Source organism: Nuphar pumila, chromosome 3, assembly GCF_984573655.1.
Source record: "Nuphar pumila chromosome 3, dmNupPumi1.hap1.1, whole genome shotgun sequence".
Classification (NCBI taxonomy): Eukaryota; Viridiplantae; Streptophyta; class Magnoliopsida; order Nymphaeales; family Nymphaeaceae; genus Nuphar; species Nuphar pumila.
In genome coordinates, this window is record NC_143251.1 from 111,178,694 (window position 1) to 111,198,259 (window position 19,566).

The window sequence follows — 19,566 nt, forward strand, 5'->3', positions numbered from 1 at the left end:
CATCGGGTGCGGGTGCGGGTGCGGCACCTAGTTGAAGAGTCCTTGTGACATAGCTTATTAGACAAACTTTCGGTGATTGCGCCGTAAGTTTGAGGGGGAGTGTTAACTTATAATATATGTAAAGATATATATTTTATTTTTTTGTTTCCGGTTGTAGACTGAAATATCCATGATGGATATTTCAGTCACTTCACATATGTAATAGGTGTCAGCCCTCTAGGGGCTGACTAGTCTTTTATATTTTTCTGTTTCTGGATGGGTATTTCAGTCATTTCACATATGTAATAGGTGTCAGCCCTCTAGGGGGTGACTGGTCTTTTATATTTTGTCTTTTTACCTTTTGTATTTGTCTTTTTCTCCTTTTGTAACACAGCTGTTGGCTGATCCAACAGACCAACCCATGTTAGTCTATTTAAAGGGGTCTCCCCTCTTTGTTATAAATGCTTTTCTAAGCATATTGCTGAAATATATTGAGATTATGCTCAAGTGTTTTTGCTCTCTTGTAACAGTGAATGTATGTTTGGATATTGACCCATAAGTGGTCTTTTGTGTATACTCTGAGTGTTTGCAACAGCCCATAAGTGGCTTCTATTGTAAAAGATTTTGTATTTCGTGACAGAATTTATACGTGCATTTTGCTATAATTTCCTGTGCAATTCTTGTTTACTATCATTCTTGGACGTTCTTGGTGCTTCTTGAGAATTTTTGGGCACTTGGCCTCGCTGATCAAGAAGTTGGAACGTAAATTTGGGGGACACTAGTTTAGACACACAGTTGTGTGTAGCGCACAGGCTGACGCATGCGTCCGACCGCCTATAGCGCCTTAGTGGCACTATTCTGGCAAATCACCGGCATATTTTGTCAATGTTTTGTGGATTTATGTTGGCAACAACCCTGTTGTCGTGTTATTGGTGAACTGAACGCACGTAGGAGGTGTTCTAGAGTAGGAAACACCGGTTACACCCTTATGCAGCCTGTGCCCGTGTGCTCTGAACCTCCCCGTGTGCGGATAGCCCTTGTGCATACAACAACTCCGCAGGCCACCTGTGGCTGAGCCCTTTTGAGGCCCCTTACCCTACGTGGCTGATTGGTGTTGACTATCCCAACAGGTGGTCAGTACCGTCGGTGAGTCCTCTGTTGCGACCCAAAGTGAAATGCCTTTGCCGAGAGATGCAACAACCATAGGGCACAGTCACAACAGACTTATAAGTCTGCAGAAGCTTAGTGCCGCATGAGTGATCATGCGGCAAGACACTCTCAGAGGGTGGGTACTCAGTGCAGCATGCTAGCTCAGCGCTTAGTCACCAAACGGGTGATAGGGAAACCCGCAGGGTTTGCCAACATAAGGCGCCGGGCGGGATGACCAGGTGCAACGCACAGGAGCGTCAGCTTGGGGACTACCTGCGCAAGTGGCCAACACACTTTACCGCCAACATCTTGCCACTTCAACCCCTTAGTCAGCAAGGTTTAAACAACTTGGCATTTGCGCAAAACAGACTTGCCACATCAGAATGTCCAAGTTCAGCGTATGGGAGCCTTGGGCGCCACTTCAGCAGATCAGATTCAATGAATGTGCGCCTTGGTCAGTTGGGACCACTTGTGACAGTTAGAAAACATGTGGTATATACAGTCTGGTTTGTGGTTTTGTTCAGCCTATAAATAAGGCTTCATTTCCATTAAATTGTATTTTTTGAAATCATTTGAATAGAATTGGACTTCGGTCTTTTGAAAGAGAGAAATCTCTTTGGTGCCTTGTGCATTCGGTTCCCTTAATCAAGGAAATTTGGGATTGATGCTTAACATTCATCCTTGGGCCAATTCCATTTAGTTTCAAGCTAACTGAGTTGGATTCGGCCTTGATCAAACGCTTCGAGCCTAGATCGGATCCATCGCACGTTCGGCGAATTGCGGATTCATTCAGAGCTTCCATTGTAGTGAAAAACGTAAAGATCACAGTGTTAACCTTCATGCAAAGGTGAGTACTTGATGTCTTTTGCTCTTTTAGTTATCTTCTGATTCAACGCATATACTAATGCAATCTCCATTGCACGTGCTGACATTGAGGTGAATGAACGTTGACGACTGCCGCTCGGGAGAACTCACTCTGCTCCATGCAGAGGTCTTCTTAGTCTACTAAGGTGAAGGGAGGTTTTCCGGCTCAGATCGCCTCGCAGAGACATCTTCTATTGAACACACTCTTTGAGCTGAGTAGCGCACAGTCAGGGCTAACACAGGCCCAGGATCACCGCCAGAGACCTTGCGCATACTGCTAGTGCGCAACTCTTTCGTGCAGCGCAGCACAATGCTCACGCATGTCTGTCGCCACACACTCATGCAATCCGTGCACGCATTGCTTCTTGCGATGCACACACACAATGTGCAGCCGCACTTCATCTTTGTGCCGATGTCGCAACGCGCATCTTCATCCGCGTGCATTCTGTAACACGCACTTCCAACACACTGTGCCAGCTACGTGCACTTATGCCGCACAACCTCGTGCGACATTTGCCGCACCTCGCCTGCATCGCGCCTTCCTGCCACACCGCACGAGGGACTTCATCTCCGCCGTTACTTGCGTCATACTCCTTAGCCACACCACAGTAGTGTGCATCCGACGCAAGATCAAGATTGCAGTCAACTGCTGTCGCAGTGAGCTCGCTTGCAATCCTGTGAACCTCCCTCAGCTGATTCTCTTATGATCTGCCTGTTGTGTGGCAAAATATTGTGTAAGGCTGAGTGAAGCCTAAGAGGCAGCAGCCTCCCTAGTAGAGTGTGTGCGAGAAGTGTTTATCTTACTTTGTTTTGAGAGCTTGTAACCTAGCTACGGGCTAAGACGAAACCCCCTTCCTACCTTGTAATAGTGTAGTGTTTATTGATGACTCAAACATAAGCACACACTTCACAAGTAGCGCCACAAACGAGATCCTGAAAGAAAGAAGAGCATAGAAATATAGATCTACAATATCAATCGTCCGCGCTAAAGGATTTGAGAGACCTCGATCAAGGTCTTTTGCCTTCGAAAATGGATCCTAAATCTAAGGTCCTACCAAGTGGTATCAAAGCTAAAGAGGACCAAAGAAGCGGTATCTAAGCTAAAGGAGACCGCGAAAGCGCTAACAAAGCTAAAAAGAACTCTACAATAGTGCTATCAAGTCTGAGAAAAATTATGAAGTGGTATCAAGTCATTATGCCGAAGAAGGAAATCCTACTTCACTTTTGAAGTAATTTTTAGGATTCTTCGGCGTTAATTTCGGCTATCTCTGGTGAAGTCCGGATAATTGCTACAAATGCTGAAGAAATACGAGTTATTTCATCCTGCTTAAGATGATTTATAATCATCGATCAGAAAAGATTAGCCTCAACGAATTCTGAAATTGCAACATTCAGTCACTTGATTATGAGTTCCGGCTAACTTCGTCATCATTGTGTAACATTGTCCATCAGTTTCTAGCAAAGTGTCTATGTCAATAACACTCTTTGTTGTGCTGAGAAAAGAAAGTATTTGAAGGTTGTCCTCAGCTGATCAGTCGTTTGTTATAGAAAGTGGTGCAAAGTTGCCCACTGTGTCAGAGTATCCAGTCTATCTACATAGCTATGGGACAGTTTACAGGCGGCTAACTCCGGCAGGTCACCATTCAGTCATCTGAGTTCAGATTGCAGTGAAATTTGACAGGTTGCTTAACTTCTATATGGTGCATCCAACACACCTATTACCTCTAACAAAGCACCTACAGGCAGATCTGTAGATCAGACCGAACAGTTGCATTCAGTCACAAACTTCTGACTATTCCTGCTGTGCACAAACTGAACAAGCCTTTATGGATTCGGCAGATTCACTAAAGCTGATGAAAAATAAAATAGCAAAGCTAGAAAATATTTGCTATAAGTTTCCTCAAGAATACGAGGAAGACATGGATGTCTTGGCTCGGGTGAATGTTCAGTTAAGTAGAGAAAAAACTGAATTCAACAACCTCCATTTAACTGAGAAGATTGACAAACGCCAAGTCTTTATTTCTACACTGCTGAACTTAGTAGAGCAATATGCTCACATGTGCGAAACAAAATCAATGTCTCTATGCAATTGTGAAGGAACAAATGGAAGGTGCATAAAATACTTATGTAAGGCTGTACCTACAAGACATTGAAGAGGCACTAGAGAGACTCGATTGGGAGTTAACAGGAGCGACAATTTTTGAATTTAAACTAGTGGTCCAAATATATATCAGAAGTTGCAAAAGGTTGATAAGGATGACATCAAATTATGAGTTGGAATGGCTGACATTGCAGTGCAATTGGTTAAGTAGATCCAGACCTTCACTAATAAGTGAAGAAGAGTTTCTAGTGTACGCAGACTTAGCCACATTCTTCCAAGAAGAGGAGAATGATTTTCATTCCTCACCCGTGCTTGAGCCGGTTGTACAAGTCAACCCATGCAGTTGTAGAGAACTTCAACATGGGGTCACGAAGCAAAATGGCATAGACTTCTTCGATGAAAGGGAGTCTAGTAAAGACGACATTCTGGTTGGAGTTGTCACTTGTGGGTTAGCTATCCAAAAGGGCAAATGCAGCAGGAAAGAAAACGATGAGCTTAAAGAGTTCAGGGGTTACCTTTGAATGCATTTCTAATTCAGAAGCAAAGTGTCGGAAAAAGATTACTTAGGCTTAAATTTAAAGGCGCCAAAGCAATGTATACGAATAGGGGGCTGAAAGCATGAATCAACAACCATATCCTATCAAGTAGACAGTAACAATATGCAACCTTGTTTAAATGGGATGGTTCAAAAAGCAGGAAATTCAAGCGCGCAAATCCAGCGGATAATGATAGGCCGACACGTGACGACTGCTAAGAAATGACCAATTGGCCAAAGGCAAACCAGGGCACTAATGCAGGAATGAGACAAGTTTTCTTTTGATCCAGGAGGACACATACTTGTCGAGTTCAGTGTTTTGGTTATAGGTAGGGTAGTAGACTCAAGAATAACAGAGCGCAACGAATCCGCGAACCGGAACAGTGAGACCAGCTCCAAGTGTATCGCAACAACGTCCTCATTCTGTGTGCTTGAGTAGGCAAAAAACAGAAGCACATTTCTGCGTTAGAAAGCGAAGTTAAAGTTGCAAAATTTCTCACAGCTGTGTTGCGTACCTTTGCCCGTTACAAAATTGTGCATATCCTTTGCACCACAATCACACTATGTGCGCAAATTACTACTTACACTCGTCTGTTAGTACAACACAGACTGGTGCGTTCCTTACAGTGTGTTTTCCTGCGCCACACGCCTCAGCCAATGCATTTTTCTGCGACAACCAACATTAAGTGCTTCAACACACTATATTGTTCCGCTCCTCAACAATGAACAAGACAGTATGTCGCTTGTGCAGCACGACAACACAAGATGAAAGCACAATGTTCTTCCTTGCCGACCGCATGCAATACCTTAGTCACATTCTGCAGTGCGTATGATTGAGCAACACACCTTTTACTTAACTATGTATTATTGTCGGCTCACATCTGAATAGGTAAGTCGCAATTCTACAAGGCGATCACTATAAGCGAAGTAGACCGACAAACAAACTCACAGACATAAGCGATTTAGTGAGGGAAAATAAGAACTTACAGCGGTTCTCCTTTGAGGACAAAGGTAAGGGAAGCAGTGGTGGAATGTTGCGACCCAAAGTGAAATGCCTTTGCCGAGAGACGCAACAACCATAGGGCACAGTCACAACAGACTTATAAGTCTGCAGAAGCTTAGTGCTGTATGAGTGATCATGCGGCAAGACACTCTTAGACGGTGGGTACTCAGCGCAGCATGCTAGCTCAACGCTTAGTCACCAAACTGGTGATAGGGTAACCCGTAGGGTTTGCCAACGTAAGGTGCCAGGCGGGATGACCAGGTGCAATGCACAAGAGCGTCAACTTGGGGACTACCTGCGCAAGTGGCCAACACACTTTACCGCCAACATCTTGCCACTTCAACCCCTTAGTCAGCAAGGTTTAAACAGCTTGGCATTTGCGAAAAACAGACTTGCCACATCATAATGTCCAGGTTCAGCTTATAGGAGCCTTGGGCACCACTTCTGTAGATCAGATTCAATGAATGTGCGCCTTGGTCAGTTGGGACCACTTGTGACAGTTAGAAAACATCTGTGATGGTGTATACAATCTGGTTTGTGGTTTTGTTCAGCCTATAAATAAGGCTTCATTTCCATTGAATTGTATTTTTTGAAATCATTTGAATAGAATTGGACTTCGGTCTTTTGGAAGAGAGAAATCTCTTTGGTGCCTTGTGCATTCGGTTCCCTTAATCAAGAAAATTTGGGATTGATGCTCAACATTCATCCTTGGGCCAATTCCAGTTAGTTTCAAGCTAGCCGAGTTGGATTCATCCTTGATCAAGCGCTTTGAGCCTAGATCGGGTCCATCGCACGTCCGACGAATTGCGGATTCATTCGGAGCTTCCATTGCAGTGAAGACGTCAAGATCACATTGCTAACCTTCATGCAAAGGTGAGTACTTGACGCCTCTTGCTCTTTCAGTGATCTTCCGGTTCAACGCATATACTAATGCAATCTCCATTGCATGTGTTGACACTTGAGGTGAATGAACGTTGATGACTGCCGCTCAGGAGAACTCACTTTGCTCCCTGCAGAGGTCTTCCTAGTCTGCTAAGGTGAAGGGAGGTTTTCCGACTCAGATCGCCTCGCAGAGACGTTTTCTGCCGAATGCACTCTTTCAGCTAAGCAACTCACAATCAAGGATAACACAGGCCCAGGATCACCGACAGAGACCTTGCGCATACTGCTAGTGTGCAACTCTTTCGTGCAGCGCAGCACAGTGCTCATGCACGTCTGTCGCCGCACACTCGTGCAATTCGTGCACACATCATTTCCTACGACACGCACACAATTTGCAGCCACGCTTCATCTGTGCGTCGATCTCACAACGCACATCTTCATCCGCGCGCATTCTGTAATGCGCACTTCCAATGCACTGCGCCAGCTACGTGCACTTATGCCGCAGAGCCTCGTGCGACATCTGCCGCACCTCACCTGCAACGCGCCTTCCTGCCACACCGCACGCGTGACTTCGTCTGCTCCGTTACCTACGTCATACTCCTTAGCCGCACCATAGTAGTGTGCGTCTGACGCAAGATCAAGATTGCAGTCAACCGCTGCCGCAGTGAGCTCGCTTGCAATCCTGTGAACCTCCCTCAGCTGATTCTCTTGTGATCTGCCTGTTGTGTGGCAGAATATTGTGTAAGGCTGAGTGAAGCCTAAGAGGCAGCAGCCTCCCTAGTAGAGTGTGTGCGAGAAGTGTTTATCTTACTTTGTTTTGAGAGCTTGTAACCTAGCTACGGGCTAGACGAAACCCCCTTCCTACCTTGTAATAGTGTAGTGTTTAGTGAAGACTCAAACACAAGCACACACTTCACAAGTGGCACCACAAACAAGATCCCGAAAGAAAGAAGAGCATAGAAATATAGCTCTACAATATCAATCTTCCGCACTAAAGGATTTGAGAGACCTCGATCAAGGTCTTTTGCCTTCAAAAATGGATCTTAAATCTAAGGTCCCACCACCTCCTAAGGCGTGCACGAGTATGACAGCATGTGCAGTCAACAGCCGCCCACAGGCCCAGGATCGACCATGCGCTAGCCGTGCTCCACATCACATGCCCATTTGATGCACACATCAGTTCATGCTTCAGGCGCATGTCATACGCATATTCACAGACCCAGCACATGTAGAAGTGTGTGCGTTAGCATCAGGCCTGTCACAGTGCCTGTGCGTGTGCCACAGCACACAGCCTGCGCACGGCCACAGGCGTGCGACATGCTGGATGAACCAAAATTTGCACACTCACTCTGATTCCTGTGTGCGTTTTGATTGAAATTTTGTCCACCGTTGGATTATTGTATGAGAGCCTACGAGCTCAAATTCGAGATCTATCTGAGGTTTGTACGTAGGGTTTGCATTCCCCGCAACAGTAACTTGTAAAACTAGCTTGACGCTAGACGAAACCCCACTCAAGCCTTGTATTTTCTATTTTTCCTGGTTTTCTCGGTCACTTGTGAGACTGGACCTGTTCGCTCACATTCCACGTGCGCCAAGTACACGAGCATGAGCTTGTGATGTCCTTACCCATTTTGGCCTTTGTTTGAGCATTCTGTGTGCACACATATTGAGGATAACACACACGAGCCGATGACTCTCCCTATCGGTCCTAGCACAGTCCCACCATGTCCCTATGTGTGTATTTATAGAATAAAATACAGAGTTATAATAGGACTGTTATACAGCAGTTTGTGTTTAAGTAAAACTGGTCCAGCACAATGACCAAAATACCTTCAGCTGGGACGCCACCTAGAGTCCTAATTATGATAGGACTGGTTCTGGTGTGATCAGAATACCCTGTCTATACTCTTCACGTCTCTTTAACAATGTCTTCATTGTGAAATTAAGAAGAGAAGTATCTGGAGAATAGTCTCGCAATTCTATTAGCTTGGATAAATAAATGTCACAAGAAGGAATCCAACTTGTAAGAAATGCAAAAACAAAGACTAACCTAACTTTTAAATGTTGACTGTATTAAAAGAATAAACCATCCAAACATGATGGAAACAGAAAAACAAAAACAAAAATGATCTAAATTAACCTTTGGCAATATGAAAAAAACAGAAAGAACTAAAACGTAAGCAGAAAAAGTAAGACACACTCCCTCTTCAGGCATTACGCTTGCTTGTTACACAACCAAGCATGTTTTTGACATTCACAAATATGGCACATGCAAATACCTATCTTGATTATCTTTGTTTAGAGTGTGTGTTTCATTCTGGATCTTACAGACAGAATTCAACATGCCAAATTGATGAGATTACAGTGATGAACTAGGGATTGCTAAATAATGTCAGTCTTCATGTGTCTTGCATAGAAAAGTCAATCGTGAACTAAAAAAAAGACAAAATTTCCCCTGCTACTATGTCACATGGACACTTCACTTAGCGTGTGTATCCTGTGTTGACATGACACGACACTTGGGCACTTTGTGGACACTACAGGACACTTCAGGATACAGCCAAACCTGTTTCACACACAATCTACATTGTGTCATTAACTTTATCTATTTCCTCCTATGATCTTATTTAGTTATTTTCTGTTCAGTTCTTTTAAAATTTGTCATCAATTACATTACGTTTCAATTTCAACTTAGTTTGATCATTTGATGTTCCTAATTATTGTGATTTAGAATTGTTTTTTATACACACATGCATACATGTGTGTGTATATGATCATGTCCCCTTGTCCTAATTTTTTAAAATGATCATATTGTACCAAACATATCTGCATCATGTCCTGTTCCTGATCAGTATCCATGTGACATGGCCCTACTGTAAAAAATGACAAAGATATATGTTATTTTCAGATGTATTAGTACAAATGGCACAGCACTGTCCCACTCAAGTGGATCATCACTTATCCAACTGGGTGATTCCTCTAGGCCTGATCAACTAGATGTAATCCACGCAATATAAGCTTTCTTACACAGTCCCACCTTGCCAAAATTCTCAATGTTTTCACCAATTAGATACTCCGTGCTGGCGGTCTAGTCTGAAGCAGTTCTTGGAATTCTGGATCTGCTTCCCAAGCCTAACCAACCCAATGTGGGCCTGGCAGCCACTATTTGTAGTCCAACCTAGTGGATTATCTGGGGAGCTGCTCAAACTTCATGGTGCTCGGTTAACAATTGAAGAAGTGGAGAAGCATAGGGGAGGGAGGAGATATTTGAGCCTATGATAGCATGGAATGACTTATAAACAGAGATAGAAACAAATACAGCCTCCCCTGCCTTTGAAAAGGTGGATAATTTTTGTTTATTTTTAATGAAATTGATATAGAGATAAAATATGATAGAGGTTTAGGTTGTTTAAAAACATAAATAGATAAATAGTATTTAACTATTTGTAAGTAATCCAAAGACTATTTTTTCATTGGTTACATTTCAGAAAGTCTCGGTACATGACATATTAGTTCTGTTTTTCTAGTTTGAAATTTAAACATCTTGCAGTTAAACTTTGTTGTCATTGATTACAATTCCGAAAAAGTTTCAAGAATTTGATAGTGCCAGATTCATCGCTGACATGGAGTGGATTGATTGGGGTCACTCTATTGAAACTCAATTTGTGGTCAAAGAATCCTTGTCATTTAATGGAAATATAAAAACCTCAGGTTTGTTTACATGATTGTCTCAGTTTGACTGTGAGGAACTTTATCATATGATTCTCGTAGAAAAGTGGAAAACTGCAGATACTTACTATAAACAATGTGAAGGTCCTATTTGGACTGGCAGCTAGACACATGTAACTTGAATCATTTACATGTTACACTGCCTGGTGCCTAATATTCTGCTAATTTTTTAATCTGCTGCTGTATGGTCTTTTGTTGTTAGTCAGTTTCTTATACTTTTCTTGCATTGGCCTTCAGAGATAACTGAAGTAGAAGCTGAAAATAAACTACAAGATGCAATTCAGGAGAGATTTGCTGTATTTGGTGATGTACGTTCATACATTATGTAAATATTTGTTGAATATTGTAGCACTCTTGTAGTTTTGTTATTTTCTTGTGTGGTTTGTACTTTGTACTGCTATTGGTGGAACATGTTTTTCCGTGTAATTGAAAGCCCATGACAGTAGTTTGTTGAAGCCCACCCTGCCACTGTTTATGGCTTTTGTTATATTTCTTGTCTATGAACAATTTCTATATTGTTTATTTATTTGCAAACTCTTGTATGGCTTAAAGAAAAATGTTTTGCTTCTCTATTACTTGGTATCATTGCTATTTGAAATTCTTAAATTCTCTTGGTTGTCACATAAATTGCATCAGTTCTTTGGGTTAGGAAGTGAAGGAACCTTGTTTTTTTTTTTTAAATTTTTTTGTTTATGTTGCATAATTGATGACTACTACACTAGGATCATGTGTAAAAACTGACGCAAATTTGGTTTTATTCTAATATGATGCAGCAAGATCATCAATCCATTGACATCCTTTTAGCGGAGATTGATATATATGAGCTGTTTGCATTCAGACACTGCAAGGGAAGAAAAAACAAGCTTGCCCTCTGTGAAGGTATCACTGTTCCTCACTTTTAACCCACAGGCTAGATTTCCATGGAAGTTTCAAATCACCAAACCAATGCTTATTGTGGCAGTTTCTGACATTATAAATTCAGTAGATTTCATCATTTTATAAGTTTCTGTAAGAATTGTTAATAAAATCTTTGAATATATTCATACTTATTGAACAGTATACAATTCTCCATGTGTGAATCTTGAAATAAGTATGCACAAACCACACAGTATACCTGACTTAGTGAAGTACTTCATTTCGATGTAATTCACAGAAAAAGATAAATATTTTCTCCATCTCTTAAAAGCGTTCATGAGGTGTTTCTATCAATTGCATGCTTGGTTTCTTCTTCTTTTTCCCTTTTGCGTAAAAGGTCAGGAGGCTTTGAAGTTTGAACAGAAATTATTATCTGGTTTTTGAAAATATAGAGGCAAAAACTAAAGCTATTTCTGAGGGCATCATTTGCTTGTTCAATAAACTGGCCATCAAAAGGCAATATTTTTTGTTACATTTGCAGGAGAATTGTGGTCTTGATTTGACATAAGGGGTTTCCAGATCACATCTTAACTACTCATCCAACATGATCTTACTGTGAAACTCTGAAGAAATGTGTAGATAGACAACATATAGGTCCTGCCATTTGACATTAAATTGTTGATATTTAAGCATGATAACTTCTCGAAGGATTCCTTTATTCATTCGTTGTTTAGATAAAATCATTACTTTGCATATTGGCTAACAATTTTCCCTTTGTCCTGATCCTATTGTTGAAAATATAATCTATTGAACAAGTGTGGCAAACGTGTGAAAATATAACAACTGTTAAATGTTTTTCATAGAAGCCATATTTTCTGAAGCAGAAACATTTTTTTTGTTTAAAGCCAAGTATTCCTAGAGTTCATTTTGGTAACCTTCAACAGAGATGGAAACATCAAATTTATAATTGTTATATGTACTTGTGATATTATGAGAACCAAGGTTTTCTGATCAGGATTAAATGGAATTGGAAATGGGCACATCTCTTTGTCTTCAGTTGCATTTTGTGTAAATTTGATTGTCAGAACACTTTCTGATCAAAATGAGACTCTGGCAAAGAGACCATTGTTTCATCTCGCCTAAAGGAAAGCTTTGAGCCTACTTTTAAGAGAGCTATCAAAACTGAAACAGTACATGTCTCCATCAGTGATTTTCCACATGTATGATATCCTGAAGTTTCTTGATAGGTTTTAGACTGTCACATAGGTGCGGGTGCGGCACTTTTAAAAAACTTGGGTGTGGGTATATATATACAAGGCTCGGTAGGCCTGACCCACCCTGCCCCCGACCCTTCTCGAGCCTCATCCTATCCTCTCTCTCTCTCTCTCTCTCTCTCTTGGCGATGGCGGAGCGTGGTGGAGGAGGTCCTCTCTTGTTCTTCCCCGCTCTTTCTCGTTCTTCTCGATTGAGGGGAGAGAGGGGAAGTCTCTCTCTCTCTCTCTCATTCTTCTCGATTGAGGGGGGAGAGAGGAGAAGTCTGTGTGTGTGTGCCTGCTGAGCCCGAACCGAGCTCGGTCCATTGTGCAGAGCCCTTACGAGCTAATGAGCCGAGCCGGGTCAGGCTCGGTACCCTACACGAGCTGGGTTCTAGCAAGGTCGGTCCAGGATCAGGTTGAGCTCGAACCTGACTCGTGACCGAGTCCATTTTGGACAAAGATAACCCTGGGTGCGTGTTGACTGCATCCAGGGTTTATTGACTGCACCCGGTGCCGCACCCGCACCCGCGTCGACGCGACAACCTATTTGGTGAGTCCATGTTGCAGGTTTTAGATTGATTGGAGAATGCTAAAAATTCTTTTGAAGAATTGAGTTCTGGGGAGAGGCAAGAAATAGATGAATGTTTGGAAGCTATTGACAAAGCAAACCTGTTGTACCTGTAGCATTTTTTTTTGAGAGGCAATAAAAGATAGCATGGGAGATGTTGAAGACATTTAGAACTCTCTTTTTTCTACATCTACTCAGACAAAAGTGTTAGTTTGGATCATGGATCCGACCCACACCACATTCCAAGGATCCACCTCGGGATGCGTGGGCGGTGGCATATTTGTAATTTAATTTTATTACTTGTGTAATATTATACCCTGTACAACACTTATAAATAACAAGAGAAAAGGGAAAACCCTATTGCCGCCGACTCCCCTCTTCTCTCTTTTCTCTCTTTACCTCATGTTTAACTCTTGCAGGTTGATATTTCTGACATGGTATCAGAGCACAGACACGAAAATCAATCATCTAGAAGGCCTATAAGGACCAGCACGTGCTTCTAAAGGACGTAGGATTTATTTCTGTCTCTTTTCATTAATCAGATTTATTTTTTTCTCTTTTCCTTAATCATTTTTCACGTCATTCTAGTTTCTCTTTTGATTCTTTTCATTTTCAATATTTTTCTGGTACGCACGTCTTAATATTCTGTTTCAGTCTGCCGAATCTCTGTTTTTCTCCTCAAAATATTTCTGTTTAATATTTTTTTGGTTCACACGTCACTATTCCTCTGTGTAACGTGTGTGCTGATATTATTTTCAGCACACAACATTGTTGTTTTTCCCTCGATACACTGTTAGTACAGTCGACATTCAATATTTTTCTGGTTCGCACGTCACTATTCTTCTGTGTAACGTGTGTGCTGATATTATTTTCAGCACACAACATTGTTGTTTTTCCCTCAATACACTGTTAGTACAGTTGGCATCTCATTCTTTATATAATCCATGGATTCCAAGTTGAACCCTAGTTTTCTTACTCACCTCATGACCCACAAGTTATCCCATGATAACTATTTACTTTGGAAGCGTCAGATTGTGCCTTTTATTCGCAGTCATGGTCTTTATGGGCATCTAGATGGGCGATCACCCGCCCCACCTACACATATCATGCAAGAAATAACAGGTGAAGATGGGAAGGTGAGTCGACTTCGAACCACCAATCCTGCTTATGACATATGGGTACAACGGGATCAGACATTAGTTGCTTACATAACTTCCACACTTTCTGATCGTGTTTTACAAACTATTTCTGATGATCAATCTGCTGCCGAGTTGTGGAATGGACTAGCTCATTCTTTTTCTCAGGTTTCCGAATCTCGGGCTTTGCAACTCAAGTGACAATTCCAATCCATGCGAAAAGGAAACAAATCTATTACAGAGTTCATGGGGGATGTCAGGGTGATTAGAGATCAGTTAGCTGCCATTGGAAGTCCTGTATCAGATAAGGATATGGTACAACAGGTATTAGGTAGCCTTGGACCTGAATATCGCATGTTTTGCACGACACTCCAGGTTGTCTCAGTTCTTCCATGTTTTGATGATCTTCAATCTAAGCTTTTGCAATATGAGGTCAGTTTAAATCAGGAACACACGTCAGATGATGCTCATCCTGTGATGATGGCACATACGCCTATTCAAACAGGAGTCTTATTTACTCCTCGTCCCAATGGAACACCTATGAACAAAGGAGGATTACTACCTACACCAGGTGGAGCAGGTATTGGTTTAGGCAGTGTACCACAAGGGGGACGTGTTCCTACTTGTTTTCTATGCAACAAGCGGGGACATGTTAAAGCAAATTGCTGGTACAATCCTCAGAACCTGAACAAAACAGGGAGGCCAGATAGTAGGCCCGGGCAGAAGGCAACTCATCAGTTTGCACGCACTCCTCAGGGACAGGTTCTTCCACAAGACGTACAAAGTATCCTTATGACTACTTTCAATCAGATGAACTTGCGCCAAAATGATGAAGGTATATGGTATATTGATTCAGGGGCAGCAACACATGTTACTTCTGATGTAGGTAAATTTTCTCACTTGACTCCTTACACTGGAAATGGCACTATAGTCATAGGAGATGAATCTCACCACCCCATCTCTCACACTGGAAATGTCTCCCTTTCTTTGCCTGAATCTCAATTACCCTTGTCAAATGTCTTACTCACACCTGCTATTCAAAAGAATATTCTATCTGTGTCAAAATTAGTTGATGAAACAAATTCTTCTGTTGAATTTACTCATGTTTATCTTAAGGATCTTCACACCAAGAAGACGCTCGCTAAAGGTGAACGGCGCGGGAACATGTACGTCTTTGAAGAATCTCATGTGCCTTTGAAGACGTCGTCTTTCGTAGTCGTGGCTTCTTCAGCTTCTTCCTTTCCAACATTTTTGAGTCGATCTACAGATCATAGTTCTTCATCTAGAGTCTTGAAACTTAATAAGCCAGACTTATGGCATCTTCGTTTGGGTCATTGTAGTCAAGTTTTTCTTGACAAGTTGTCTGCTAAAGGTTTAATACCCGCAGTCAGTTTAGAGTCAAAATGTCCAAGTTGTCACTTATGCAAAAGTCATGTACTTCCTTTTCATAGTATCAATAAAAGAGCAACAAAGCCTTTTGAGATTATATGCTCAAATGTTTGGGGTCCTGCGCCCACTGCCTCTCTTTCTGGATCTCGATACTATGCACTCTTTCTTGATTCTTACACTCGATTTAGTTGGATTTACTTCATGAAAAACAAACATGAAGTTTTCAAGTTGTTCAAACAGTTTCATGCACTAGTCCAAAACCAATTCAATACCAATGTTGTATATTTCCAGTGTGATGGGGGGAGAATACATATCCCATGATTTTAGTGAATATTTGAAGGAGCATGGCATTACACGCAACATTTCTTGCCCTCATACCCCTCAACAAAATGGAGTAGCTGAGAGAAAACACAGGCATATTGTTGAGACAACCTTGAGCATGATGCACACTGTGGGTATTCCTTTCTCTCTTTGGACAGAGGCTTTCCATACAACTGTTTACGTTATTAACAGGTTGCCCATGACCATCCTTGAAGATAATTCTCCGTATTTTGTTCTTTATAATTGTCATCCATCATATGAAGAACTACATCCTTTTGGTTGTGTATGTTATGTTCATATTGATCATTCATTGAGAAATAAGTTTTAAGACAGAGCTGTACAGTGCAAGTTTCTTGGGTATGCAGATGACTATAAGGGATACAGGTGTTATGATCCTCATACATGCAAAATTCGGGTATCTAGAAACATTGTTTTTGATAATGAAAATTTTGACACTCTAGGTTCATCTTCCACAGATACACAGGATAGTTATGATCCTTGGCTCAGTGACTCACTTTTATATGACTCGTTGCCTTATGAGGATTCATCTTTATCGACAGACAATGAACCTTATACTTTCGATGTGGAACCGCATATGGAAGACATTCCTCCTACAACAACATACTCACGTTTTTTTGGTCTTGTTTATTCTCGTAGAGTTCATCCAGTCAATGATGAGACTCCTCTACGACGTTTCACTCGGATTAGACATCCTATAGATCGCTGGGTAAGTTATAACAATTTCTCTTTGGATTTTCAAACATTTCTAACTAGAGTGTCCAAAGAAACAGAACCCTCCTCTTTTGATGAGGCTGTACATTCCCGTGCCTGGGTAGAGGTGATGAATGAGGAAATGGAATCATTGCATGAATGCAATACATGGGAAATTGTACCAAGGCCAGATAACAAGAATGTTGTAGGATCCAAATGGGTGTACAAGATCAAGCACAAACCGGATGACAGTGTTGAGCGCTATAAGACTCGTCTGGTTGCACGAGGCTTCACACAGCAATATGGGCAGTACTACGATGAAACGTTCGGCCTAGTAGTAAAATTGGGCACCGTCAGGATTATTATTGCATTGGCGTTACAACATGGATGGTCACTCAGTCAACTTGATGTTAAAAATGCTTTTCTGCATGGTGAACTAATGAAAGAAGTTTACATGGAGCAGCCACCTGGTTATAGCATGCATGATTCATCAAATTGGCTATGTAAACTTCGACTCTCTCTTTATGGCTTGAAACAAGCTTCTCGATCTTGGTTTGAAAGTTTTTCCACGGAAATCCAGCATCATGGGTTCACTAAAAGTGTTCTAGACCATTTATTGTTCATATTCAAAAGTGATTCAGCTATTGTTTGGGTGCTTATATATGTTGATGACATCATTATTACCGGGAGTGATGAGGATCACATATCTTGGGTTAAGTCTATGCTGATGACTAAATTCAAGATGAAAGACTTGGGTCCCTTGCGATATTTTTTGGGTGTGAAAGTTGATAGTCGACATGAGACTATTACATTGAGCCAACATAAGTACACTATTGATATTTTACTTGCTACAAGGATGGAGAATTGTAAACCAATTAGCACACCTTGCTTTCTAAATCATAAGCTAAGTGCTAAAGAAGGCACTACTTATCATGATCCTACATTGTATCGTCGAGTTGTAGGGATGTTACAATACTTAACATTCACTAGGCCTGACATAGCATACTCTGTCAATCAGGCTTCACAGTTTATGCATGCTCCTACAGATGTACATATGGAAGGAGTAAAAAGGATCCTTCGGTATTTAAAGGGTACGATTGGAGATGGCTTGATGTATACCAAGGACACAGCTGATACATCAGGACATCGACTATTCACCTACACAGACGCGGATTGGGCTGGTGATCCTGACAAGCGCAGATCAATTTCGGGGTATTGCATTCTTATCGGCAATAATTGTGTAACATGGAGTAGCAAGAAGCAAAAGGCAGTGACACGATCTAGTACTGAAGCAGAGTATCGTGCAATGGCAGCAGGAACAACCGATGTTACATGGGTGAGACACCTACTGCAAGAATTACAAGAACCGATCTCGTCCTCTATGCTTCTTTGTGATAATCAGACTTTATTGTCGCACGAAGTATATCGAGATCGATCAACACTTTGTTAGACAAAAGGTGGAAGAAAAAGAAATTGAACCTGCATATGTTCGGTCAGATATGCAAGTTGCTGACATCTTTACCAAGGGATTATCCACTCATCAGTTTTGGGCTCTCAAAGACAAGTAGAGTATGATCAAAGACCATACTCAACTTGAGGGAGGCTGTTAGTTTGGATCATGGGTCCGACCCGCACCACATTCCAAGGATCCACCTCGGGATGTGTGGGCGGTGGCATATTTGTAATTTAATTTTATTACTTGTGTAATATTATACCCTTTACAACACTTATAATTAACAAGAGAAAAGGGAAAACCCTATTGTCACCGACTCCCCTCTTCTCTCTTTACCTCATTTTTAACTCTTGCAGGTTGATATTTCTGACAAAAAGTGCATAAAAGCTTATGCATCCATGCCTTGGTTCTCTAGATTAATAGGCCCATCTTTGATCCGGGTTGACATGTGAACGTCTAGGTGAAGGATATAAACTTCTAAAATCTAATATCTGGTATCTTTTGCTTTTTTACCTTTTGTTGGGAATAGGTGGTTTTAAGTTAAGTTATTTTATATTAGAGGCTATTTGAAATTATTTTTCCATAAAGGGCTTAGATGTAATTAGTCTTTTTAGCCTCTCTCTATTTAACATAGAGAGAAGCCCTAATGAAAGGTGAACGTGTTTTCTCTGTGCAGCCATCTCTCACTCTCACTCTCTCACTCTCTTCTATCTTTCCCTCTATCTCTCTTTCTCTACCTAGGGTTTGGTGAATCATATCAACATGGTATCAAAGCCAGCGATCGTGGGAGATTGATTGATTGTTATCAATCTATCGTGGGAGCGTGATCGAAAGGCATCTGTAAATAAGGTCAGCTGGTTAGGTTTAGGTGTAAGATCTGATGACAGATCTGGAGATCTGTCATCAGATCTAAGGAAGCAAAACATACTCCCCTTACCGTGATCCCCTGCCGTGAGTTCCCTGTTGCCGAGTTTTATTTCTGCCGAGATTTCCTGCCGTGATTCATTGCTGAGTATATCTCTGCCGTGATGCCTTGATTGCCTTTGCCTGCACTGTATCGTGACTTGGTTGGCTGGAAAGCAAGTTCCGTGCTATGTCGTGATTGGTTGTTGGTCTTTGTTCGCTGTTGATGGTGAGTAGTTGTTTGGGTTTCGTTTTCTGCTGTGATGCAGTGATCCCTGCATTGTATCGTGATTTGGTTGGCTGGAAATCACGGGTCGTGAGTTGGTTGGCCCAAGTTCCCTACTGTATCATGATCTGGTTGGTTGGAAAGTGTGTTGTGAAAGCAGCAGGTTTCTTTTTTTTTTGTGCAGCAGGCGTGATTCCCTGCAGTGTGATTAAAGCACAGTCGATCGTGGAGGCTTTCTTGATCGTGATCAAACTTTGATCCAATGATTTTTTTAATCAGGTGATTAAAATTTTTTGTTTGCAAATGTTGGTAGTTCCTGCCGTGATTCTGCAACTGTTTGATTGCTGTTGGTGAGTTCTCGTGACTACCTACACTGTGAGTTCTCGTGACTCTCGTGACATCTTACGCTGGAAGTTTGATTGTTGTTGGTGTGGGAAAATAGGTTGTTTGTGGAATTTTTTTTAAGGATTCTGTGTTGAGTATTGCTACTGGTTGTCTTAGTGGCT

The 19,566-nt window shown here is 41.6% G+C and overlaps 1 protein-coding gene across 1 annotated transcript in view; it reads left to right on the forward strand.

Annotated features, from left to right (window-relative positions):
* The window catches only part of LOC149843295 (uncharacterized), a 92,817-nt gene that overhangs the window by 64,575 nt on the left and 8,676 nt on the right, over positions 1-19,566 (forward strand). Inside the window, exons 14-15 of the mRNA XM_089999706.1 lie at positions 10,480-10,550; positions 11,016-11,121. Coding sequence (XP_089855832.1) covers positions 10,480-10,550; positions 11,016-11,121 — 177 coding nt within the window. The remainder of the gene's footprint in view (positions 1-10,479; positions 10,551-11,015; positions 11,122-19,566) is intronic.